The 27,213-nt window shown below is 42.7% G+C and overlaps 1 protein-coding gene across 7 annotated transcripts in view; it reads right to left on the bottom strand.

Annotated features, from left to right (window-relative positions):
* Nucleotides 1–27,213, bottom strand: part of THRB (thyroid hormone receptor beta) — a 381,142-nt gene that overhangs the window by 114,999 nt on the left and 238,930 nt on the right. For all 7 annotated transcript variants that reach the window (XM_032162287.2, XM_032162284.2, XM_032162283.2 and 4 more), the window contains one exon: nucleotides 2,835–2,898. In XM_032162287.2, coding sequence (XP_032018178.1) covers nucleotides 2,835–2,856 — 22 coding nt within the window. In that variant the 5' untranslated portion in view covers nucleotides 2,857–2,898. The remainder of the gene's footprint in view (nucleotides 1–2,834; nucleotides 2,899–27,213) is intronic.

Here is a 27,213-nt window from a genome sequence, read left to right as displayed (position 1 = left end):
AAAAAAAAAAAAAAAAAAAAAAAAAAAATACTGATCATTTAAAAAATGATTTTCTTTTCATAAGGGTTTAATTGATTTCCTGTGTTGAATAGCAGTAATATTACCTATTATGCTTTTCAAAGGAAAAAATATGCATATTTGGCCTTTGAAGTATGCTCCTAAAGCAAGCACTTAGTTCTGACAGCTTATAACTTCATTATAGTCTTCCTTTGGGTTTCTTAAAACATGTACCCTGAGCCCACTACAGTCGAAAGAGGGAAAATAACATTGTTTTATCTCATACACAAACAAGGGCATCTAAAGTAATGATTTTCTCATCTGAGCCCACTAACATATACCGTACATATATGTGTCTGGAGTAGGTTTCTTTTGAAAATAGAACTACAATTAGTTTCTCCACTATGAAGCAAATGCTGGAAGTGAAAACTCCCTCCTCCACTAGGAGGCAGCTGGGGTTTTGGCTCAGTCTGCGAGGAAAGCAGCCCAGCTTCCACAAGATGGGCTGAAAAACTGGCTTACCCTCGAGCTGTCTAGGAGTGGGCTTAGATTCCTAGCTCAGCTCTCAAGCTGACTCAGACTTGGGGGTTCTGCTTAGTAATGAGATGGTTTGTAGCTAGAAGGGAACTGCCTGGACCACCCTGGGCTCTAGAACAAGGGTCCACAAACTATAGGCCAAAGCTGACCTGCTGCCTGTTTTATAAATTTGTAGTAAACCACAGCCAAGTCTATTTATTTACATGTAGTCTCCGGCTTTTCATGCTACAATGGCAGAATTGAGTAATTATGACAGACACTGTATGGGCTGCAAAGCCAGAAATATTTATTCACTGGCCCTTTACAACAACAATAAAAATTGCCAGCCCCTGATCCAGAGGAGCAGGAATGAATGGTCACTACCTAGATGAACTGTGCTGTACCTAGAACTAATCCCCACAGCAAGTGAAGACCATTTTATTACCTACTTTTACACCATGTTTTGCCATTTCATATGTCTTGGGGTATGTTCTTTGAGTCCAGATCTTTGGACACTTTTTCAGGTGGGCAAATTATCATGGAGTAGAGAGCCATCCTTACAGCACCTGCTCTCACACTGTCCTTTATCAGAACGGAATACTGTCCCTCCATTTTACAGCATGGCTACCTGCCATCTGGTATCTGTGTGCTCACACCTGCGTGTGCCTGCAAAGACTTAGGCCATCACTCCTTCTGACTGAGATTCCCATTCATCCCAACAGAAACATTGAGGCTGTAGCTAAGGTTGAATGTGTTGGTTTATGACGTAGAAGGAGTGCGATTTTAGTGGTGGAGAATTTGACCTAGTTGGCAGTGGAATAGATGTGGGAGTGGGTGTGTTTTGCCGCCTATTGATGTGAAATAAGAAGATATGTGATTCCGATGCCCTCAGCTCCTACAGGTGTGAATCACTGTGGTTTGCCCAGGCACCCCATCTTTTTGCTATATCAGGAGCTCCAGTATGGGTGGGTAGGGAGGCTGGGCAAAGATGCTGGGAGAGATAAAGTTTATGGTTATTGGGAGGCTTCAAAACTTTCAGAAGGCTGAGTGGCAACTCCCAGTTGCTTCAGTTTCTCAGGTCTACTGGAGATTAAGTTCTTGGAGCAATTTGTCCTGCATGTTTAGTTCATCATAGGATGTGGAGGTGACATGAATAGATAATCAAAGGTCAGGCTGCATCCTCGACACACAGAGGTCTATGCGGACCTGCCTTATTGCCATGGTAACAAAAAGGACAGTGGTGGGCTTGCTGCTAGGCTGGAAGGTATATAGCTGAGGTCATAAACTGACAGCTCATGGGTTGATTCTAGTTAGCAGACATATTTCGACTGAGCCATAAGTCTATAAAATTTTTATAAGTTATTTGCTAACATCTAAAATTTGGGATATTTCATTTAAAATCTGCATTTCCAACTTCTCTTGCAAATTTGAAATCTCTGGACACATGGGGCTTCATTCCTTCTTGTCAGTGATTGCTTAGAGTGGGAGATGGCTTCCTTTTAGAGAGAACCACAGTTCTCCAGCTTTGTTCACTTGTTTTTACGTTTACCTAACCTTTGTCATCACTGGTGTTATTGGCCTGTTCCCTGGCACCACTGAGTGTACAACCATTGCTCTATAAATTGCACAAAGAATTTGTGCTATTGCAACCTTGTATTCCTCCAAGGTCATTCTGTCTCTCCTTTGACCCTTGCTAAGAGTTTTATAACTGACTTATACGTTACGTGACCTAATCATATTCCATTCTGACTCTACTGCTGAATGGAATAAACAGCCAGCTTTTGAAAATATACACTTTCTGTGGTCAGAAAGTATGTAGAGCCATTTATTATATTAATTGGAATGACTGTAAGAAGTAAACATACACTGGGTGCAGTGGCCCACTGTAAATCCAAGCACTTTGGGAGGCTGAGGTGAGAGGATCACTTGAGCCCTGGGAGGTTGGGGCTGCAGTAAACTGTGAGTGCACTACTGCACTCCAGCCTGGGTGACAGAGCAAGACCCTGTCTCAAAAAAAAAAAAAACAAAAAACAAAAAAACAAAAAAAGGAAAATAGTAAACTTAGTGTGCAATGGCTAAAGGATGGCTAAAAATGAATAGTCATTTCCTCTCCATCACCTTTCTGGTGAGGATGCATCTTATAATATCAGAAGAACACGGAAGTACATTACTAGGGATGTATTCACAGGATTTAATAACACTCATTGGTTTGGAAATAACGGTTGCTAAAACTCGCAAGTTAGTCTTTAAGAATCTATAGTTTCACTTCAGGTGGAACAAAAATGGAGGCACACAAAGAAAATGTAAAAAAAAAAAGATACCTGTCATACTGTTGGGAGTCATAGGTTAGTAATCATTCTGGATCCCTTTTTTCACTGACATCTCCTACAAGGAAAAAATACAAAAAAATCACAGATTATAATCTGCATTTTCCATAATGGTTCTGTTCCAAACAATATCATATGCATTAATTACCTTGAAGCAATATTTGTTACTTTCAACTCAGAACTGGGGACATTGAAGCATCGGTGGGCTATGTGATATGTGTAAATTTGTAGGACCTCTTAATTTTCATCTCAGGGTTCCTTCTATAAACACGTTTTAAAAGTAAATTTGTTTTCAAGGTCACATTTTTCCATCTCAGATTTTTAAGAAAGCTACCAGCTCACAGATTAGCTCTTTATCCCAAGAGTGGCTAAGATGTATTAGCATCTCTAATCTAGATCTTGCTTCTCAAGGTATGGTCTGTGGGCCAGCAGTCTCGGCATTGCCTGAGAGCTTGTGAGAAATAGAAAATTTGCGCACCCCCTCAGTCAGAATCTGCATTTGGACAAGACCCGCAGGTGATTCATGTGCACTTTAAAGTCATAGACATACTGCCCTAGAGAACTGAGTCCATATTCTCATCTGCCCATTTATGACTTGTCCTCGTCAGAGCTGAACTCCCCCCCTCACCACTATCTTAATGAGATCCAAGAGCAACAGACAGACTTGGCCCTCAGGCTGGGGATGGGGGCCTGGTGCGCATCAGTGGCCAGAGGTGCACTGACCCAGGGAAGAATGCCAAGGAAGGCCGCACACAGGATGACACAGATGGACACTGGCGGGTGATGAACCTGGGTCACAGACCTTCAGCATATTGCTGGAGACAGATTAGGATTAGGTTTCTTTTTCTGGAGTGTGTCCTGTGGCCAGTGGTAGATGGTGGTAGCATGTTGGCTTAGGAATAGCACTGAAGCCTGAGGCATGGGCTTCAGGTCCAATGCTGTAGTATACTACTAGCTGTGGGATCAGAGGAAGTAATTTCAAAGCACTGGAAACACGATTTCTTCAGTGTAAGATGAAACTAACACTTGTCCTACTTATTTCACAAGGCTGGTATTTCTGAGGTTTGAAGGTGATGTGAGTGGAAGTGCTGGGTAATCTATAATGTACTGTGCACATGAAAGGGAGGAACAATCTTGTTAAATAACTGGTTGGAGAAGAAGAAGAAGGAGGTAGAGGAAGTGTGTGGATTATGTTTACAACACAGATTTATACATAGCCATTCATGCTCTGTCTCCACATCTAATGCTGCAGCAATGACTTCAAACCTTGATCATACTTCTTGTCCCATTCTGTGGAAATTACACGTTTACATGGCTACCTTTCCACCACACTGTAATCTCCTTGTGGCAGAACTGCCTTTCTCATGCTTATATCTTCTACACTGAGCAGAATGTCAGATACGTAACAGGCACTCAACAATATATGTTGAACAACTAAATAAAATAAAATGAATGAAGTTGATATAGCATAGTGTAAGCTGCCAAATTGGCATCCGATGGAGGGGATGAGTATTCACTGCTAGGAAAATGCATTCTTGCCTCTGATTAGCTCGTCAAGGGTCTCTACCACAAGCCCTTTGTCCCATCTTTGTTCACCCGTCCAGCAGCGTTTTGAGTGAGAGGCACCAGGTTCTGAGCTGCTGTAGGTGAGAGCACAGGTCGTACCTACAGTATTGCGGGTCCTGACTCTGTTGCTCCTCTTAGAAACTGTGCTGCCATTAACCACCCCCTCCGAACCCACGGAAGCTGCCATGTTTTCACAAGCTACCACTCCTGAATATTCTAAAGAGGTGGAGGAACTTGGCTTGGACTGTGCCCCACCACAGTGCCCCACCTCTGGCCAAACTGGCTCAAGACTTGAGGTGGACTAATAGGATGATTTTTCAGGATGAAAGAAAGGGAGGGAGTGAGGGAGAGAGAAAGAGATATTATCTAGTTCCTCTCTAGGGACAGAATTTATCATAAGTTAAAACTCTAAAACTGAGAACATATCTCTCAGCCACCTGGAAAAAGTCCATTTGAAGGTGAGAGAGAGGATCCATCTGACATTCACAGACAGCCTGAAGTGAAAGGAGAAAGCTGTGGTGTCTCTTGGCTCTTCCTGAGGCCCAGCTGTATCCTCTTCTGCTCCTCCAGGGATTTGGCTATTCAGTCCTTCTTTGGATGCACTCAGTAAAATATTACCCTTTTTACAATAAGCTGGTTTGACTTAGGTTTCTGTCACTTGCAACCAAAAGAATCCTGACTGATAATATTAAAATACAACATTAATACAAATGTATCAGTATAGTTTTGTATGCTTTTTATTGTCTCGAAGGCGAAGCTATAAAATCCTGGTTATGTCCTTATGATATTATCAGTTAAAAATATCTTCATTTTCAAAATTCCAATTGAATAGGCATATGAACTACAGGAAATTATTGTGTGTGGGGCAGAAAGTATCTAGGAATGGAAAAAATCTTAATTCTTATTAAGACTTTAAAAATAGCGTTATCGCCACAAAATTTGGTACTAATTTTTCTGTCTAGTACTATTTTCCTTCAACCATAGTACAATTTAGTACTTCAGTATTTTAGTGTTACTGTTACTATATAACAGAAATAGTATTACTAATACTATTAATAGTATACTAGTGTTACTTTTACTGTAGTACTTTGGTATTATTTAGTATTTAGTAGTATTTAGTACAATTTTCCTTCAGTGAGCTCTAGAGTTTTCCATGTAATTCCAGTAAAGCTTCCAACAATCCCTCAGGGAAGGCAGGTATCCCGAGGCCTCCTTTCCCGGTCTCCTATCCTACGTGGTGCGTGTTGGTAAAATGCTCTGTACTGAGCAGGGGAATCCCAAGATGGTCCTTTCCACAGCCTTGGCAGAGGCCTGGAGCTCAGCAGCAAATCATGGGATCAAAGGCGAAAACGAAGTCCAGAAGAACTTAAAAGTAAAGCAAGCTGAGTTTCTTCATTTGCCAGGAAGGAAACAAGCACAGCGAAGGGCTTTGTAGGTCAGTGAGGAGGAAGGGTCAAGGAGTTGATGGGTTAGAAAGGGGTGGCTATGCTAATGAAGGATTGATACCTAGCATCTGTGTGTCATTCATTAAATCATCTCCTGTTTCTCTCTGGTCAGGGAAGCATTTTCAATTAGATCCAGTGAGGGTCTGTGTACCATGGCTCTTCAAAGTCGATGGTCCTTTAACCGCTTCAACAGTTCAGCATTAGGGGAAGGGAAATGCCATTCCATTTAGTCTTCTAGGCAAGTGCTCCCCAAGTGGAGAATATTCCTTTGCCATGGGTCATTCATTTGTTTGGTTATTGCGAGGCCTTGGTTGAGGCTACTCTGTTCAGGCAATGCCCTAGGTTTTGTTCAAAGACAACCCTGTGGCCTGTCCACAAGCAGCTTCTAAACTAACGGAGAGAACTGCACCAAATAAATGCAAAAAGGTATACAGGTTTCACCTTACCTGTCTCTTCGGAGTAGACTGGGGCCATGAGAGAAGGAAAGGTCATTTCTACTGGGGCTTACTTGGGGAGGATTTTGAGTGGAGGTGACCCCAGGCCTTTAGGCCCTTCTTTTAAACAGACCTCTCCCCAGGTTATGATTTAACCCTTTGTTCTCATCCTTGTGCTCCTAAGGCCCACGGACTACTCTGCAAGGAATAAGCTTCATACAGAAAAACTGGGTGGCACCTTTACATTACGCAGGTTTTAAGCAGGGGCGTGATATGAACCAATGTGTGTTTTTAAAGCTTTACAGCAGCTCGTGGGTGGAGAGCGGACTGGTCAGGCCATGGCAGGTCCAGAAGAGAGAAAAAGGTGCTGGAACTTGAGTGGAGATGGTGGAGATGGTGAGAGGGCTAGGTGTTCAAGTGACATTTAGGAGATAGAAACAAGACTTGTGAAGAATGTGATATGAGCATTTAACACTGGGATAAACACTGCGGATGCAGATAGGTTAAGATTGGAGACCCTCTGCCCTCAAGGAATTTACAATCCATTTTATAAGCTGCCTGGGAAGGAAGAGCTAAAAATAAAAATCATAGATGCCATGTGCCAAGGGGTGGTGCTGAGAATCATGCAGGTGGAGTCTTCCTCTGCCAGTTCTACCCATTCTCAGCCCAGTGCTGTGTCCCTTAAATAAAGCTCATTCCACTCATTGGAAGAGTAGAAAAGCAGGCATTCACCGCTCAAACACATAAAATGTGTTTGTATTTTAAGAATACAAATGATGGTAAAGTGATTATTGAATCCTCTGAAACTGAAAAGTAAATGGAATTATTATCAACACTTAGTAAATAGGTCCAGGGACTTTGGAAGGCTTTGGGCTCCATGCCACACTGTGAAGTATGGCTGCTGCTAATTACTCTAACAGCATCCTGGGCTGCATGGACAGAAATATAGCCTGTAGCTGGGTACCGTGGCATGCACTTGATACTCTTAACTACTTGGGAGGCCAAGGTGGGAAGAGTGCTTGAGCCCAGGAGTTTGAGACCAGCCTGGGCAACATAGTGAGACCCTGTATCAAAAAAAAGGAAAGAAAGAAAGAAAAGAAAAAAGAAAGGAAGAAAGAAAGAAGGAGGGAAGGAAGGAAGGAAAAGAAAGAAAGAAAGAAAGAAAAAGGAATAAAGAAAGAGAAAGAAAGAGCCTGTAGGACATTGGTCAGACCACATGTGGGCTGCTACATTTTAAGAGGGATGTCTCATGTACAATATCCTGGACGATGGAAAACATGTCTTAAGGATACATGGAAGGCAACCTAGAAAAGGGAAGAGTCACGTGAGAGGTAGAGAGTGGTCTTCAAATATCTGAGAAGCTGTCACGTGGAAGAGAGTGCAGGCGTGTTCAGTGGACAGAGGACGGGTGGAGAGATGCTGTTGGAGACTGCTGAGGGGCCTTTCCCCGCCCTGCCTGATGTCTAAGAAGATGCATGTCTCATAGGCTGGGGCGGCCACACAGAAGAACACAGTCTCCTTACCTTGCACAGCTTTTTGCTCTCAGGGCATGTTAAGCCTGTCTTGAGAAGACCTGGGTCTTTAAGCTGCAATAAAGCAGGCGCCGTGTGTATGAAATGGCTCCAGGGACAAGCTAAAATCCTGCTCCATGTCCCTCTCCCTTCAAATTCTCCTTTAAAGCTTCATTCTTTAGCGGAGTGATCTCGACTATTAGGGAGTGTGCTCTCCTCAAGAAATGTAATGAAAAATTACATTTCCATTTAATTATATCACTTGCCCCTCCCCTTGAAAAATGGGCAAGCGATTTGGTATATATTTTCGGAGGGTTCACAGATACTTTACACGTGCAAAATCTACTCACAGCTGCCATATTAAGCTTTGGCTATGGACTTTGATCATTCTTAAAATGCAGATAGCTAATGGAAAAGATATAAGTTGATGTAAATGTGATCTAGTGAATAGAATGAAAAGGAGACACAAGAGCTATTTTTGGTTGGGAGCAAAGAGAAGAGAACCTACCAGCAGTAAATTCCTTTGTGGGTGGAAGATGAGTTTCTAAAAAACAAGCCTGGAGGCTGAAGAGGAATCCATCAACCTAAGGATCTGTCTAGGGCCGCCCCATTAACCCCATCAGACACCAACTCAGGCTTTAGATAATTCAAGATGAATTACTCATGGAGCCCACCCCTGCAAGGCTTAGGTGAAGAACCAACCTGTAACTCAGGGGCAGAAGAGCTGAGGAAGAGGGATAAAAGATGTGTTTGAAGGCACTGAAGAGACTATGATTAATTACACCCGTATGAAGGAACCCAATGGTGATATGTGAGTTTGGCTTTGGAAAAATGAGCTGGGATTTTTTTCCAGGCAGGGGATGAAAAGCATGGCTCAGAAGTACCAAAAGAGCACAGGGTATGTGATTGTAGGAGCAGGGCAGGAAGTGACCATGAATGACACTGCAAATGTAGTTTCAGGCCAGATGGTGAAGGGTCTTGAAAGAATTGCTGTGGAACTTGGGCTTTATCCTGTGAAAAATGGGGAGGCACGGAAGGTCTTTAGGCAGTGATCCAGTGTGAGAAAGGCAGCCCTGCTGCAGTGTGGACGAGGCCTGCTTGGGAGGCTCACCCTTTGGTGGCACCTCTTTGAGTGGGATCATTGCTATTAGGTTGATGCAAAAGCAATTGCAGTTTTAGCCATTACTTCTAATTGCTTTTGTTTTTGCACCAGCCTAATACTTTACTGTCTCAGTATTCAAGGTCACAAGGCTAGACCAGTGCCAGAGAGAACACCTCAACTCCTTCTTGTAGAACTCCAGCATGCTTGCCCTGACCACACACATTTGTCCCCTTGCATTTCCTTTCCCTGCATCAAAACTACAGCACTGAAGGGGCATCAGTAAAAATTACCCCATGAAAAATCTTTCCACGTAGACCTGGTGAGTCATTGTTTATCCAATCTGTGCACTGAATCAAAACATGCTTCCCCTCATAGCTCATCATCAACCTTTTCGGAGGAGGGGGGTTTGTGGCCTTTTTAAACTGTCTTCCTTAGTTTTTCTTCTTGGCTCTCTCAGGAGGAAGGGTAGCAGAGTGTCATGCAGCCTGATGTATCAGATGATGAGATTTAACAGGGCTCATCTATTAATACTTCAGCAGGTGCTTCATGGGCCGCCCGAGGAAGCCATGACTGACTGAGTTGGGGGCTGTGGGTTGGGGAACCTTCATTAGTAATTCTTTTGGTTCATTTTAAAAGGTCAGACCCATGAGTGTTATGTTATTACATACCCTAGCCAAAGACTATTAAAACTGGGAAGGCCTTCAGAGAAGGACATATCCATCTTCTCACCTGGCATTGAGCAAACATGACTAGATGCAGAATCAGTGGACGTGCTAGATTTCCTAAGAAGTTGCTGTGTAAGAGGGGGGCATAGCTTGGGGATGTGTCTTGAACTTGTGTTTAGGTAGCAAGCAACTATTTTTTTGAAGTTTATTTGGTATTGTGGGGTGCTGGGCATGACTGGAGTTCATGGGATGGGGCTGAGCCCCTCACCCCACCCTGTCCCCACTTGAGCCTTCTCACAGCTCTGTCTGTGGCATCTGGAAGCACAGCTGAATAAACGCAAATGGCTGTCCCCCTATGTGGGCTGCATCCCATGCTAGGAGGGCATTGAGGTTGTGGATCTCTTAGGGGTAAAAGTGGAGTTTCCCCTTCTTTTCCTCTTCCCCCTCACAGGAGGAGAGGCAGAGCTATACATCAAACTTTTGACCCTGGCATTTGGGAAATATTTTAAGGAAAAAGTCCAATCCCAGGTATGGAGGAAAGGCTCCTGGACTGGGCATCATTCCAGATGGCTTTGGATCTCAGTTTAGTAGTTTGGGGATGATGGACAAGTTTCTTTAACTCTCCAAGCCTCATTTCTAAAGATAAATCACAATTCCTGCCCTCTCAGGGTTATGCTGAGGACCAAAGGAATTGGAAAATGCCTGTAAATTTAAAAGGAGGACACAAATGTAAGGTATTGGGAGACTTCTTTATTATTATAGGCATCATTATTATTATAGATGATCTCCTCATCTCCTGGCCAGCCTCTATCATCCCAAAGGCATGGGGAACTGAAGCTCTTGCCTAGTCTAACTTTAAGGTTACCTGAGGTCATTTAAAGACTCAAGAACAATGGAAAGCCCACCTCCCCAGATGCTGTCATTACCAAGATTAAAAGGAGGTGAAATTGCTTCTCCTTCACCTGCCATTCTCCTCTTGCAAGGCTGAATTTTACCTTTTGTGAAAAAAATTTTTCCCTTTCAAGGTTACTTTGCATGTTCATTTAACCTTGTTATGGGGAGTAAGAAAGTTTGGACACAGAAATAAATTTGTTCCCAAGTCTATAGCATCCTGAGTGCAGCCCCAGTTGTCCTTCCCCGAGGCCTTTGCATTTTAATATTAAATCTAGGACCCAATGAAGTGAATAAATAATGGCTGAATTTCTCATGACAGGAATCAGTTAAGAACTCAAACAGGAGAACAGAGGCAAGCTGTTTTCAAATCATACCATGCTGTGATCCACCTTTTGTATTCAGTAAAACTAACCCTATTTGGGAAAGTAGTATCAAAAAATCAGTAAGAGAAAAAATATGAAAAGCTAGCGTAGTTAGACTGGGCATGAGGCTAAAGAGGAACATAAAACTCTGAGTTAGTTAAAATGTGGAAAACTAGTGAAAGCTCCATCTGTCCCGTAGCCCAGGTATTAATCTGAGTGGGTCACCTCTTGGAGGGGAAGGCAGTCAGAATTTCTCCACTGGGTGTGGCAGGAGACTCATGCTCCACATAACAGACTTTAGCAAATGACTGTTGAATGGCAAAGCTATACTTTTCCTTTCAGATTTTCAGGCAGTCTCTGTAAGTGTTTTGCCTTCAGGAAGGGAGATAATTCAACCAGGGTCTGTGGTTGAAACTGAGCTTAATTTGCTGTTGCTGATATTTCTTTTTGTTCTTAGTAAAATAATTCACTTTTACTTCCACTCCACCCACTCTCTCAATTCCAGTTCAACAATCTCATTCTAGAGTTCCCTCTACTCATTATGTTAGTCAACATCCATGCCAAATCATCATCCTCTTCTCTCTCTTCCCCCTCCCCTCTCCTTTTCCACCTCTCTCCCAGGCAAAGTCACCATGGCATGTTGCAAAGAGCATCGGCTTCGCCACTTAAATATGGGATACTGAGTCAGGAGTAACCATTCCGAAAATGGGAATAAGGCTGTACATCTCAAAGGAGACATTGGGTTAAGTGGGATGTGCACAGTTAATCCATGGTAGTATTCTACACCCTTCTATGCTGTGTTCTGGGGCTACAAGCAGAGTAAAATCTAATTCCTGCGTTGAGGACTAGGTCAGTAGTGGTAGAGGTGGAGTGGGCCTTAAAACAAACAAAGCCCCCTGCAAATCTAAAAGCATCAACTACATCTAATTTATTGTCACATTGAGTGAAACATGGAGCACTTTTAAGCCAAAGAAGGTAGTGATAGAAAAGTAAAGAAGAAAACAGCCAGTAAAAGTTTTATGAGACCAACCTGAAAGGACCAGCTTGGCCACCTGCTGTTCATAGTGCAGTTTCCTTATGGCTGTCTTTCTCTACAGGTGGACTGTCATCTCTGAACACTCCTAAGAAATGGAAGATAGTCTCTTAAGAGGACAGCCCAGAGGTAGTTTGAGGAAACATCTGACAGCAGGAAAAACAACTTCAACAGATGCCCCTTTGGCCAAAGCGTGCTGTTAAAACTGACTCTACTGACACCTGGTGGAGAGTAGGGTAACTTCTCCCTGCTAAAGAGGCTGTGTGTGTGTGTGTGTGTGTGTGTGTGTGTGTGTGTGTGTGTGTGTGTGTGTGTGTGTGTGTGTGTGTGTGTGGTGTGTATGTGTGTGTGTGATGAACGGACTGGAAACACATTCATCATGTCAGGGAAATTAATTCCTAAGGAATGAGGGTACCATGCAGAACCACCAGATGCCAGAATATATAATTGTGGTTAGGTGACTCACTGAGACACATGCATGAAAAAAACAAACAAGAATGTGAAAATAAAACATTAAGACTGCAGCAAACGATTATTGATTTTTTAAAAGAGTTTGATAATGAGTAAGACAATAACAAACAATCCACTCCCTCCCGCAACCTTGGATAGCGTCATAAGAAAAGACTCTAGTACTTGACCCCTTGATAATATCATCTGAAATTTAAAAGAAAATTCAGTCTTGTCCCAGGGAGACAGTGTCTCTCAGTCTGAGCCAGTGCTCTGCTGCCTCTGGAATCTGCAGCGAGCTCCTTCAGATTTTTAACCTTGGGATAAAAAGAATAATCTTCCTAAATGGGGTGTTATGAAGACTGCTGTGCTCCTAAAATTCCCTTGAAGATGAAAATAAAATTATCCTAATAAATATAGTTATAACTGTTTGCTACTTCTTCAACGTCAAATGGGGGGCAGGGGACATGGGGCTACATTGCAAAGCTCTTGCAGAAATTGACTTCGGAAACTTTGTCTCCATTCTCATGCATTGGGTTCTTTTTTTTTTTGAGACAGAGTCTCGCTCTGTCACCCAGGCTGGAGTGCAGTGGCATGATCTCAGCTCACAGCAACCTCCTTCTCCGGGGTTCAAGCAATTCTCCTATCTCAGCCTCCTGAGTAGTTGGAATTACAGGCACAAGCCATCATGCCTGGCTAAGTTTTGTATTTTTAGTAGAGCCAGGGTTTCACCATGTTGACCAGGCTGGTCTTGAACTCTTGGCCTCAAGTGATCGGCCCACCTTGGCCTCTGAAAGTGCTGGGATTAGGCGTGAGCCACTGCATCCAGTTGCACATTAGGTTCTTGTTTGATTCTGCTTGGAAAAGGTTCTGTTGGCTCTTTATCAGAAATTCCAGTGGTTTTCTTTGAGGTGTCAGGTGTATGGCATAGCACACACAGCCTGAATTTGTCTTTCAACAGTGTGTATCAAAGGTGATTTTCAGGAATGCACCAGAGCAATTAGAGCAATTATTAGTTCCAACTTGCAAGAATTAATCCATCATATTTGGGACACTAAATGAGAATTTAGATCATCATTATTATTATTTGATGGAGTCTTGCTATGTTGCCCAGGCTGGTCTCGAACTCCTGGTCTCAAGCAATTCTCCTATCTCGGCCTCTATCATTATTATTTATTATTTTGAAAAATCACAGGAGCCTTGGTTAAGGGTTGTCTCAGGGAGCTAGGATGGGTAGATCTGGGTAGGAAGGTTATAAAGGAAAGAAGTCCCTCAATGATGCATATAGTTCTAATTTTCTTTCAGCTTCTCCCCTGCTAATATTTACATTTAGAATGTGTATTTCCTGCAATGTGATGGCTTGAATGCATGATCCTGCCAGAATGTGTACAGTTAAACTATAGCTGGGGACAGTCATGCTGTAACAGAGATTCCCAACTTTCTCAGTGTATGTCACTCTTAGTGTTTCAGTAATATTTTTTACGGTGACCCTAGGTCAAAAGAGATACTTAAATGCCCTGTTTATGAAGTTATTAGGTCCAAACAGCTTGATAGTTGGATTTGCATTGTGTCTGACAGTTTTTCTGGGTTTCTCTCAAAAATTAAAAACATCCCACTGTATTTCTGTGGGGTTGCTGTGGTACCCAAGGGGCTCTGGTACAGATTTTGGGAACCATGACTGTAACAGCTTTGAAAATCAGTGAAAAATCGAAAAGTGTGATTTGCATTATATCCTTTCACCCCTCACTCTTTGTGAGACCATGGCCACAACATCTGACCTAAAGGTGGCATTTAAAAGTTTCATACAGCCAAGTGAGTCGGTCTGGCTTACCACTTGGTGCAGAGAGTATGAGAAAGAGACACAGAGTGAAGTCTTAGCAGGATTTAAGGCAGTCCTGGGAATAAATCAGGCTTGGTTATTATTCAGTAGTTTACTAAGCCCGCATCAAATGGGGAGGCTGTGACGAAGAATCTAAAAAGTAAAAGAACACAGCCCTTATATAATCTGAGAAGAGGATGCAATAAGTCAGATTATCACTGGAAATTACACGGATGCCAACCATAGCTGAAAAGCTGTCTAGATACTGAACACTTCACATTCTTAGGTGAAAATCAGACAAATGAGCACAAGATGTTCATCATGTTGGAAGAGTTATATGAATATCTCAGTAGATGAATAAATGACCGGTTGCCTGCATTCCAATTCTGTGCTGCTTCTGACTTACAGGTAGCAATGAGCTACCTGTAGCATAAGCTAAACTAGTGTCTTTCAAACTTTGGTGCGCATATGAAGGGCTTGTTAAAACCAATTGCTGGGTTCCATTCCCAGAGTTTCTGATTCAGTTAGTTTGGAGTGCCTGAGAGTCTGCATTTCTAACAAGTTCCTAGGAGTCTGATCTGGATATACTTTCCAGGGCCCACATGTTGAGAACCCCCAGCCTGATCCATTTAAGAACATGTTGGAGGAACTAAGGTGCCATCCTGGTAGGCTATACTCACTCAACACATGGGAGGCACCCCCACCTCTCCATCCTGACCAGCACACGGTCAGCCTTCTCTAGAATATTTCCAGGGAATGGCAGCTTACTCTGGCCAACACATCCAGTTCTGTTGGTGGACTGTGCCCACTGAGGGCCACTTGCATTTTAAATGGGCACACCTGAATTTGGGACGCTCAACTCCTGTGGCAACAAAATGGCAATGAGACACAATGGGAAGAGGAGTGTACCCATTGGGCACTTTGATTTTGTATTTTCCAAAAGATTGCCTTTGTACTCTGCTTACTTGTAAGCATGGGGCACAACCACAAAGGATGCAGAAAAAGCGTTCTCAGTTCCCAAGGAGGGGTTTTCATGGCAGAATCATCTGAGGAGTTTTGCTCACCATCTCCAGGCCTGGGCCCAATAATGTATACTTAGAAAAGCCACTCAGGTGATTCCACTGAGACCTTCTACTCATGGGAGAAGTGCTTGAGTTTGAGCGTGGAGACAGGTCACCCTACTGTCCTCTTAACCCTACAGCCATTTGCTCTGCCACTGTGAGCCCACATGTGTATGTCTTACTGTATTATGTCCTGCTCAACTTCTTCAGGCCTACAGAGAAATCTATTCCTGTGCCTCTTGTCACCCTTCCTTGGATGGTGGCAGTCATGGCTAGTGTGGTTTATCCAAAGCACGTTGCCAATTAACACTCATTAGTTAGGTGCTAGAGAACAGATCCAAAAAGGGGTACCTGCTATTGTACCAACAAACCAAGTGCACCTTTCTAGTGGACTTCTATATTGAACCCTCCTTGCCTGACCCTTGTACTTACTTTCTTAGAGCAGGGTTCTCAAAGTATGCAGACAGCAGAATCAGATCACTTGGGAACAAGATAGCAATGCAGATGCTCAGCCTCTATCCCAGACCTAACGAGTTGTAAACTCTGAAGGTGGGATTCGGGTCCTGTGTTTCTGACGCATGCTTGAGTTTGAGAACTACTGCTTTATAGTATTGGTGCACTCCCCTGCCCATCGCCACAAATTAGAAGGTCTTCAAAAGATAGGGACCACTCTCCTTCCTCCCCCCACAAGTTAGCACAGTGATCAGTGCATAGTAGGAGCTCAAAAAACACGAATTATTTCTTGAAGCTAGGGCAGCTGTACTGCCTGCTCACAAGAGAGAATAAACACTCCCTTGGCGTGCCACCTCTGAGAGGTTGCCAACACTGGGTCTAAATTATCTCCCATTTCTTATGGGTTGTATTTTCCATATTTACAAATCAGCTTTCCCTAAATCCTCTCCAAGTTTTTTACATTCTTTTCAGCTCAGGAAGCCAAAAACAAGATGGCATGTTTTAGCCAATGTCTGTTTCCTGCTGGGAGGGGGAAGGGCATTTCTGCATGATTCTGAAATTCCATACTCCCAGCATGGTGATTATTTTCCGAACAATAGAACCAGATTGCTGATTCATGTTCGGCTCACGGCTCCAAGCATTTTTTTTTTCCTGCTGTACTTGTGCCGATGCAACACAATAATGTTCTATTCATCCCTCTGAATTAGAAACGCCAGCAGCTCAGATATGCAACTGAAGAATCCCCCCTCCCCTCTGGCTTATTTAAAGCCTTCCCACAAATAACACATTTTGAAATATTAGACGGTGCTCACTTTGAGCCATTTGGTTTGGGCAAGGACAGTTAAACCTTATTTTTTTCTCAGCTGCTCCTTGCACAATGCCTGGCACACTGTCACTATTATTCTTAAACACTGTTTGTTGAGTGAATCACATACTCTCTTCTTGAGGTTCAAGCCTTATCCTTCTCTTCTGCCCTGATATATTACAATAAGCCCTTTCTTAGGTGCAGAGAGAAGGCCTCGCTCTCACATTCAGAGGCTCATGTTTGGATCCAGCCAAAGAATGAGAGTGACCTCAAGGTCTGATGATCCAGGTGGGCTCCAGCCAGCCCCATCCCAGTTTGCACACTGTCTGCAGCACCAGTCCTGCCACTGCTATAGCAGCAAGATTTTTGGCTGCCTCTCAGCACAGCTTTGCCAATGAGCAAGAGGGGTCATCTGTGGGGTTTTGTTTCCTAGCTGCAAAGTCAAACCGGGGGTCTACTTAGTGCTCTGAAAGCTCTCATGGTCAACCCGGCTTTCACATCAAAATCACCTGCACACCTTCGAAAAAAAAAAAAATCCCAGTGCCCAGGTGCCCTCCAGGCCAATTAGTGTCCATAGCTCAGGCTTCAGTTTGTAAAGCAGTGTGGGTGATTCTGATGCGCAGCCAAGATTGAGAGCCACTTAGGTTTAGAGGCCCTAAAGTAGCCTCCAAAGTAGTATCCAGGGGTCTCCTGCATCTGCCCTTGCCCCTTCTCATCTCTGTTTAAAACGGCATTCCAATAGTTAGAATACGATTCCTCTCCTGTCACCCCTCTACTCGAAATCCCACTGTGGTTCCCACAAGGATCTGCCCCATCTGCCTCTCTGTCTCTCCTCTCCCAGTTTCAGCTTCACCAACTCCTTCCTCTTCCTTGAACATGTCATATGTGCCCCCTGCAAGTGGGCCTTTTGTGTCAGGATTTTTCCTTGCTTGAAATGCTCATGCCTGCAACACCTGCTTGGGTCCCTCCCTCACCTCCATTAAGGGTTGAACACCTGAACTTCTCAGGGATGCCTATTTGAACATCCCAGTGCTGTCACCTGCCCCTTCCCTGGGCACTGCGCTTCCCAATACCCCTTATCCTCCTCTCCTGTCTCTCTTTGCCATAGTACTTAGTGTCTTTTAACATGCTGTACATTTTATTTCTGTGCTTCGCTGCTGCTATTGTTGACTGCTTTTTCTCCCTCTGCTAGGAAGTCAGCTCTATGGGGACAGGGATCTTTTTCGTTCTGTTCACTGATGACCCCAAGTGCTAACACAGTGTGCAGTTCATAGCAGGCCCTTAGTAAATACTTGTTAAATGGAGAACACCCTTGCTGGGGGTGCTAGGGACAGGTGCTGAATGGAGGAAGGGAGGCCCAGTGACACCAAAGGAAATAAATTTTCTCAAGAATGACAGATTTTGAGGAAACACTTATTAAATTCTAATTATGAGGAGTTGCCAGGCAATGTCTAGGTTAAAAAAAATGCACACTATAGAGACAGGAAGTGGATGAGTGGTCAGCTACGGCTGGGTGGTGGGGGTGGGGGATTGGTTTAAGGATGGGGAGTGACTGCTCATGGATACAAGGGATCCTTTTGGTGTGGACGAAGGTATCCTGAAAGGAGATTGTGGCGACGGCAGTATATAAATGGCTGTAAATACACCAAAATCCAGTGAACTATATATTTTCAATGGGTAAACTTTGTTTTATAAATTATATCTCAATAAAACTGTTAAAAATACACACCCAACTGAAGCATCATACAGGGTGTTAAAGACAGAGCCGAAAAAGAAATAAGCTATTATTATTTCTTGTCAGGCATATGGATTTTCTCTGGCTTGAGTTTTGAATTGGGAGTGAGAGAGAACCTTCCTTATCTCTCATCTGCTGCCAGAGACATCTATTTATTGGCAAAGAAATGTAACTGAAACTTCTTGATCAAGGCCTACCTCAAGAGCAATTTATTTGGATTAAATGGCTTTCCTTAATCACTTCCATATCTATCAAAATTCTGCAGTCTTTTCTAGGCCTCCAGGTCAGTTTTGGAAAACAAGCGGCTACTTTGTATGAAACTGAACTTTGACACTTTTGAACTTATAATGCCAAGGAAAACTCCAGGCATGTTGACATCAGTACCATCTGCTGATGGGCAATTGCTCTGCATAAACAGAGCTCAAAGTGTCTGTGGCAGTGAACTGAGATGTTGCTTAGCTAGCAGCCCTGTGAATCTTCCTCCCGAGAACTCACTGATGTTATGGTAATCTAATAACATATACGGAACAATAACAGCACATTGCAATAAAAATGATGCATGGTTACAACTCAAGGAAGACCATTCTCCCTCTTCTGGGTGCTTAACAGCATACCTTGTTAAGCTGTGAAGGGGGAAACTTTCTTTCTGCTCTCCTGCCTGTTTCTCTGCTCAAAATCTTGACATATGCCCATCAGTGCACAAAGGGTCTGTTTGAACAAAGGTCAGGAGGCTATCCAGAGTCCTGGCTTCAACCTTCTCTTTTGGGAATCCCTAAGATGTGAGCAATGTGATGATATGAGAGGACTCTTGGGGACTACTGCTATGTGTCTGGAGAACTCCTGAGGAGGACACAGTCACTATGCCATTAATAATTAGAATGTTTGAATGAATGGATAAGTTTTCTGCTCATTGATGAAACAGAGGGCCAGAGGACTGAGAAACTTGCCCTTTGTGACCCAGCTGGCAAGGGGAAGAGTTAGACTGCCAACCACAACAAGTGCTTTTAACTGCTAAGCCATTCTGCTTCCCATCTGCAAGGTGCACATCACTCAGCTGGGTGCCATGATGGGTGCAGAGATGACTAAGCCCCACCCCTTTCCTTCTGACAGATATTGACTGGTAGAGAAGGCAGGATGTGCACAAACAATTCTAATTAGGGGAGGCTGTATTTGTACTCTATAAGAAGTACAGAGGGCCATTAGTGTGTGTGGAAGGGAAAGAATAACAAAAAAACCCAACTTTACAAAACATGGACACTCCACAGATTACCATGCCTCCCCGCACAGGGACCATGCCAATTTTCTCTGTCAAGATCCGGCTATAAACTGAGGGCCTGGTCAGGTGCGATGGCTCACACCTGTAATCCCAGCACTTTGGGAGACCAAGGCAGGCAGATCACTTGAGGTCGGGAGTTTGAGACCAGCCTGGCCAATACGGTGAAACCCCATCTCTACTAAAAATACAAAAATCAGCCAGGTGTGGTGGCACATGCCTGTAATCCCAGCTACTTGGGAGGCTGAGGCAGGAGAATCACTTGAACCTGGGAGGCAGAGTTTGCAGTGAGCTGAGCACTCTATCCTGGGCAACAGAGCGAGACTCTATCACAAAACAAAACAAAACAAAACAAAACAAACAGAGGGTCTTTCATAACTGGGTTACGTAAAGTGTAGTTTATTGGGTTGGTATCATTCTGATCATGCAATCTGGATGCTTGGACAGAATAGCTACATCAGCTTCTTTTAGTATCATTTGTACATGTGTCCCCAAAGAAGATAGTATTTCCCTTACAGAGATGTTGTAGGAATTAAATGAGTTCATGCAAGAAAAGGGCTTAGGACAGTACCTTGCACATAGTAAGTGCTCAATAAATGTGAGTTGTTATTGTTATGCATAGTTAATCCTAGGTTCTGGAGAATTGAGTATTGGGTACTAGAGACCTAATTCCATAGGGTCCTGGTCATTTTGTTACACACCAAGAGAAGAGCTGGCATATGAAGTATGTTCCTTTCATGGGGGTTTCAAGAAAGAAGGCAGTGGAACACTCACTAAGTGCCACCGCTGCCTACTGAGAACTTGATTTACTTCATGCACTGGTTGTAGGGTTGCAGTTTTTGAAAAAGGCAAGGTATTGATATTTCTCAGTGTGAAATGATTTCTTATATAATAGTTGGTAACATTAGGAAAGAGTGAGATTTCTATTCTCTAGCGTGATACTGAGTAGAAGAAATTTAATGACAGGATAACCCAGTTCTTTGGGGGCAGCAGCATTGGTATAACTGACTCTTTTTAGCAATTCTGCAACAATTAATAGGAACAATTTGATGTCTCTGTTGGGACTTAAACTAATGCTTTCCCAGTGAGAGAATATTTAAAAGAATATTTTCACAACTTTACTTTCCCTCAAAAAACATAGTTTTGACCCCAAAATGATAGTTTTTATAGGTGTAATTTGGAATGCCTCAGTTGTACCATCTCTAGAGTCAAGAAAAAGTTTATCATAAACAAGGCCCACTTAATGGCTAATCTTTGTGTATGAAAAGGAAAGACAGTGGATCTTGGTCATCAATTTGTATTGTTGATTTTACCTACTATAAACAAACATGAACTATTTCATTTTTCAGAAAAAAATTCACGTAATTTGAAAACAAAGATTACCAGAGAAAGAGGAATTAACCTGTTTCTAAAATGCCAAAGAAATATTGTGGATCCCACATGATATGCTTGAATGTGTTTCTGGAGTCACTTCTTAGCTCCATGGCAAAGGCCAACTAGACAAAACGTGGCTCTTGGTTTTGAGTAGAAATCTACAACAAATGTAAAGAGTTTGTATTTGTTGTGTTCAATGAAATTGAATACAGAAAAAAGAAAATAATAATACTTCTTTAAGATGAATAAATATCTTAATCACCATACATTCTACATTTGTGTGGACGGTTTCCTAAAAAGTACAAATAGTAATGATGATAACAATAAAGGCAATAATAGCAATAGCAGCTAACATTTGTTGAGTGCTTGCTATGTTCTAAAGGGTTCTGGTAAGTTCTAGGGAACATGCTAAGGATTCTGCTGCCTCCTTTATTATTCTTATTACTTGTATTCTCAACCTATGATGTAGGTGGTACCATCCACATTTTACAGTTGGGGGAACTAAAGTTAAGAGATGTGACTCCCTTGCCCAAAACTGCAAAAATTTTAAAGTGGGAGAGCCAGGGAGCAAATCCTTTATGCTCTAAATCACTACACTTGACTGCATCTTGCAAGAATAATAATGATTACATGCATTTATATTGCCTTTTTACACTGCATTTTTTCATTTGATGCTTACAACCTTATTTTATCATCTCTTTTACAGATGAGGAAGCTGGGGCTCAGATGTTAAATGTCTAAAGATAAATACTGGTATATGGGGAAGTCAGGACCCAAAAATATGCCTCCTGACCCCAAATCCAAGCTTGTTTGTGAAGAATTGGAGCTTCAATCTTTTCTGAATGAAAGGTCCTAAGAATTTTCTACAATTTTTCTATGAGCAAAAATCACATCTATGGGATATATATAGTTCAAAAATAAAGTTTATAGCTCTGAATATCAAGCAACTAAATTTTTAATATATAAAGCACAGGATTTGGCTAGGCTGAAACCAATTATTTGAAAAGTTGACTCTTGATGAGTCTGGAATTTTTTCACATGGCCAACCCTGTATCAGTGAGACACATTACTTAAGTGGCAGGAAAACATTTCTTGTTGGATATGAGACATTTCCGAGTTCAGTAAAGGTTACACGGTTTCTCAGAAAATTAGAACTTCTATTAATAATCAGTGCTCCATTTGATTGAGGATATTATTCCTACTACTTTGAGGTCAAATTCATAAGAATGAACCCTAACAGTATACGAATTGGGTAGGAGGGTGTACAAATGAACTGCCCTTGAACCCCAACCCCATGCATTGAGCTATCAGGCTCATATTGATGCTGCTGGAGACATTTCTAAAGGGATTACAAATGAATACTCCTCTAATAAAGAAAATATTCTTTCTCAAAAAGCCAAGAGATATCTGGAAATTTAGGACATCAGTAGTTGTTTAAAGGAAAACTTTGGAATAGTACAATGAATAAAGCTGGCTAGCTGCCATTTATAAAACTACTGAGTTTTTGACCCAAAAGCTGGGTGCTACTTGGTTACCTGTTGCCCCTCAGCTCCAGATCCACCCTTCTTTGCTCTATTCTGTAATGCTGGGGCTGGGATGTGGCTATTTCCCAGAGTCCCCTGACAGAGGGCTTTCTATTCACTGGAAGAAGACTGGAAGGTGAGGAGAAGGAACTTCCTTCCTCCTTTCTCATGCCCCAGGAGCATCCTCCAGTAGTCACTGCTGGCTGGAGTATCGGTCTCTTTCTACATTTCCAAAACCAGTCCCTTTGCATCCCTCAGAGGTTCTAGCAGCAGCTGGTTGGCTTCCTTTCTTAGTGGACCGAGCACCAGCTCCACAGGACTACTTCCCTGACTTCTTAGGTCCTACTAATTTCATCTCCTCTTTTTGTTTCCCAACTCTGAGGGAGACAGCTACTTCATGCAACTGGGTTCCCTCGGTGTTCCTTTTTGCTCTTTTAGTGCTCCGATTCCTATATAACAACCAATTCCCTGAACTAAATCCTTCTGTTTGAATTACCTAGTGTGATTCTATTTCCTCTCTGGATACTGACTGTTGCATGTCAGTGCTACACTTGTAAAAGTGCAGTAGCAGAAACACCACCATTGACTTAATTCAAATCTGTTTCTGCTAAGTGTGCAAAATTATTATTTCCAGCAAAGAGCGAGCATGTGTGAGAAATGATAAGGCCCAATCCAAAGGATAGTAGAGTAGAAGGCTTCAAAGGATCAAACTTTTAAAAATTATTATTTGTGGAATAGGAACAGCTCCGGTCTACAGCTCCCAGCGTGAGCAACACAGAAGACGGGTGATTTCTGCATTTCCGTTTGAGGTACCGGGTTCATCTCACTAGGGAGTGCCAAACAGTGGGTGGAGGACAGTCGGTGTAGCGCACTGTGCATGAGCCGAAGCAGGGCGAGGCATTGCCTCACTCGGGAAGCGCAAGGGGTCAGGCAGTTCCCTTTCATAGCCAAAGAAAGGGGTAACAGACGGCACCTGGAAAATCGGTTCAGTCCCACCCTAATACTGTGCTTTTCCAATGGGCTTGGAAAACGGCACACCAGGAGATTGTGTCCCGCACCTGGCTCAGAGGGTCCTATGCCCACGGAGTCTCACTGATTGCTAGCACAGCAGTCTGAGATCAAACTGCAAGGCGGCAGCGAGGCTGGGGGAGGGGTGCCCGCCATTGCCCAGGCTTGCTTAGGTAAACAAAGCAGCCAGGAAGCTCGAACTGGGTGGAGCCCACCACAGCTCAAGGAGGCCTGCCTGCCTCTGTAGGCTCCACCTCTGGGGAGAGGGCACAGACAAACGAGACAGCAGTAACTTCTGCAGACTTCAATGTCCCTGTCTGACAGCTTTGAAGAGAGTAGTGGTTCTCCCACCAAGAAGCTGGAGATCTGAGAATGGACAGACTGCCTCCTCAAGTGGGTCCCTGACCCCCGAGTGGGAGGCACCCCCCAGTAGGGACAGACTGACACCTCACTTGGCCGTGTACTCCTCTGAGACAAAACTTCCAGAGGAACTATCAGACAGCTGAATTTGTGGTCTCACGAAAATCCGCTGTTCTGCAGCCACCGCTGCTGACACCCAGCCAAACAGGGTCTGGAGTGGACCTATAGCAAACTCCAACAGACCTGCAGCTGAGGGTCCTGTCTGGTAGAAGGAAAACTAACAAACAGAAATGACATCTACAGCAAAAACCCATCTGTACATCACCATCATCAAAGACCAAAAGTAGATAAAACCACAAAGATGGGGAAAAAACAGAGCAGAAAAACTGGAAACTCTAAAAAGCAGAGCATCTCTCCTCCTCCAAAGGAACGCAGTTCCTCACCAGCAGCGGAATAAAGCTGGACGGAGAATGACTTTGACGAGTTGAGAGAAGAAGGCTTCAGACGATCAAACTACTCCAAGCTACAGGAGGAAATTCAAAACAACAGCAAAGAAGTTAAAAACTTTGAAAAAAAATTAGACGAATGGATAACTAGAATAACCAATGAAGAGAAGGGCTTAAAGGAGATGATGGAGCTGAAAGCCAAGTTTCGAGAACTACGAGAAGATTGCAGAAGCCTCGGTAGCAGATGTGATCAACTGGAAGAAAGGGTATCAGTGATGGCAGATGAAATGAATGACATGAAGCGAGAAGGGAAGTTTAGAGAAAAAAGAATAAAAAGAAATGAACAAAGCCTCCAAGAAATTTGGGACGATGTGAAAAGACCAAACCTATGTCTGATTGGTGTACCTGAAAGTGACAGGAAGAATGGAACCAAGTTGGAAAACACTCTGCAAGATACTATCCAGGAGAACTTCCCCAATCTAGCAAGGCAGGCCAACATTCAGATCCAGGAAATACAGAGAATGCCACAAAGATACTCCTCGAGAAGAGCAACTCCAAGACACATAATTGTCAGATTCACCAAAGTTGAAATGAAGGAAAAAATGTTAAGGGCGGCCAGAGAGAAAGGGCGGGTTACCCACAAAGGGAAGCCCATTAGACTAACAGCTGATCTCTCGGCAGAAACTCTACAAGCCAGAAGAGAGTGGGGGCCGATATTCAACATTCTTAAGGAAAAGAATTTTCAACCCAGAATTTCATATCCAGCCAAACTAAGCTTCATAAGTGAAGGAGAAATAAAACACTTTACAGACAAGCAAATGCTGAATGATTTTGTCACCACCAGGCCTGCCCTAAAAGAGCTCCTGAAGGAAGCACTAAACATGGAAAGGAACAACCAGTACCAGCCACTGCAAAAGCATGTCAAATTGTAAAGACCATCGAGGGTAGGAAGAAACTGCATCAACTAACGAGCAAAATGACCAACTAACATCATAATGACAGGATCAAATTCACACATAACAATATTAACTTTAAATGTAAATGGGCTAAATGCTCCAATTAAAAGACACAGACTGGCAAACTGGATAAGGAGTCAAGACCCATCAGTGTGCTGTATTCAGGAAACCCATCTCACGTGCAGAGACATACATAGACTCAAAATAAAGGGATGGAGGAAGATCCATTAAGCAAATGGAAAACAAAAAAAGGCAGGAGTTGCAATCCTAGTCTCTGATAAAATAGATTTTAAACCAACAAAGATCAAAAGAGACAAAGAAGGCCATTACATAATGGTTAAAGGGATCAATTCAACAAGAAGAGCTAACTATCCTAAATATATATGCACCCAACACAGGAGCACCCAGATTCATAAAGCAAGTCCTGAGTGACCTACAAAGGGACTTAAACTCCCACACAATAATAATGGGAGATTTTAACACCCCACTGTCAACATTAGACAGATCAACGAGACAGAAAGTTAACAAGGATATCCAGGAATTGAACTCAGCTCACACAAAGTGGACCTAATAGACATCTACAGACCTCTCCACCCCAAATCAACAGAATATACATTTTTTTCAGCACCACACCACACCTATTCCAAAATTGGCCACATAGTTGGAAGTAAAGCTCTCCTCAGCAAATGTAAAAGAACAGAAATTATAACAAACTGTCTCTCAGACCACAGTGCAATCAAACTAGAACTCAGGATTAAGAAACTCACTCAAAACCGCTCAACTGCATGGAAACTGAACAACCTGCTCCTGAATGACTACTGGGTACATAATGAAATGAAGACAGAAATAAAGATGTTCTTTGAAACCAACGAGAACAAAGACACAACATACCAGAATCTCTGGGACACATTCAAAGCAGTGTGTAGAGGGAAATTTATAGCACTAAATGCCCACAAGAGAAAGCAGGAAAGATCCAAAATTGACACCCTAACATCACAATTAAAAGAACTAGAAAAGTAAGAGCAAACACATTCGAAAGCTAGCAGAAGGCTAGAAATAACTAAAATCAGAGCAGAACTGAAGGAAATAGAGACACAAAAAACCCTTCAAAAAAATTAATGAATCCAGGAGCTGGTTTTTTGAAAAGATCAACAAAATTGATAGACCGCTAGCAAGACTAATAAAGAAGAAAAGAGAGAAGAATCAAATAGATGCAATAAAAAATGATAAAGGGGATATCACCACCGATCCCACAGAAATACAATCTACCATCAGAGAATACTACAAAGACCTCTACGCAAATAAACTAGAAAATCCAGAAGAAATGGATAAATTTCTCGACACATACACCCTCCCAAGACTAAACCAGGAAGAAGTTGAATCTCTGAATAGACCAATAACAGGCTCGGAAATTGTGGCAATAATCAATAGCTTACCAATCAAAAAGAGTCCAGGACCTGATGGATTCACAGCCAAATTCTAACAGAGGTACAAGGAGGAACTGGTACCATTCCTTCTGAAACTATTCCAATCGATAGAAAAAGAGGGAATCCTCCCTAACACATTTTATGAGGCCAGCATCATCCTGATACCAAAGCCGGGCAGAGACACAACCAAAAAAGAGAATTTCAGACGAATATCCTTGATGAACATAGATGCAAAAATCTTCAATAAAATACTGGCAAACCAAATCCAGCAGCACATCAAAAAGCTTATACACCATGATGAAGTGGGCTTCATCCCTGGGATGCAAGGCTGGTTCAACATACGCAAATCAATAAATGTAATCCAGCATATAAACAGAACCAAAGACAAAAACCACATGATTATCTCAAGAGATGCAGAAAAGGCCTTTGACAAAAGTCAACAACCCTTCATGCTAAAAACTCTCAATAAATTAGGTATTGACGGGACGTATCTCAAAATAATAAGAGCTATCTATGACAAACCCACGGCCAATATCATACTGAATGGGCAAAAACTGGAAGCATTCCCTTTGAAAACTGGCACAAGTCAGGGATGCCCTCTCTCACCACTCCTATTCAATATAGTGCTGGAAGTTCTGGCCAGGGCAATCAGGCAGGAGAAGGAAATAAAGGGT

The sequence above is a fragment of the Hylobates moloch genome, unplaced genomic scaffold, assembly GCF_009828535.3.
Source record: "Hylobates moloch isolate HMO894 unplaced genomic scaffold, HMol_V3 SCAFFOLD_8, whole genome shotgun sequence".
Taxonomy (NCBI): Eukaryota; Metazoa; Chordata; class Mammalia; order Primates; family Hylobatidae; genus Hylobates; species Hylobates moloch.
This window is presented reverse-complemented; position numbering and strand designations above follow the sequence as displayed.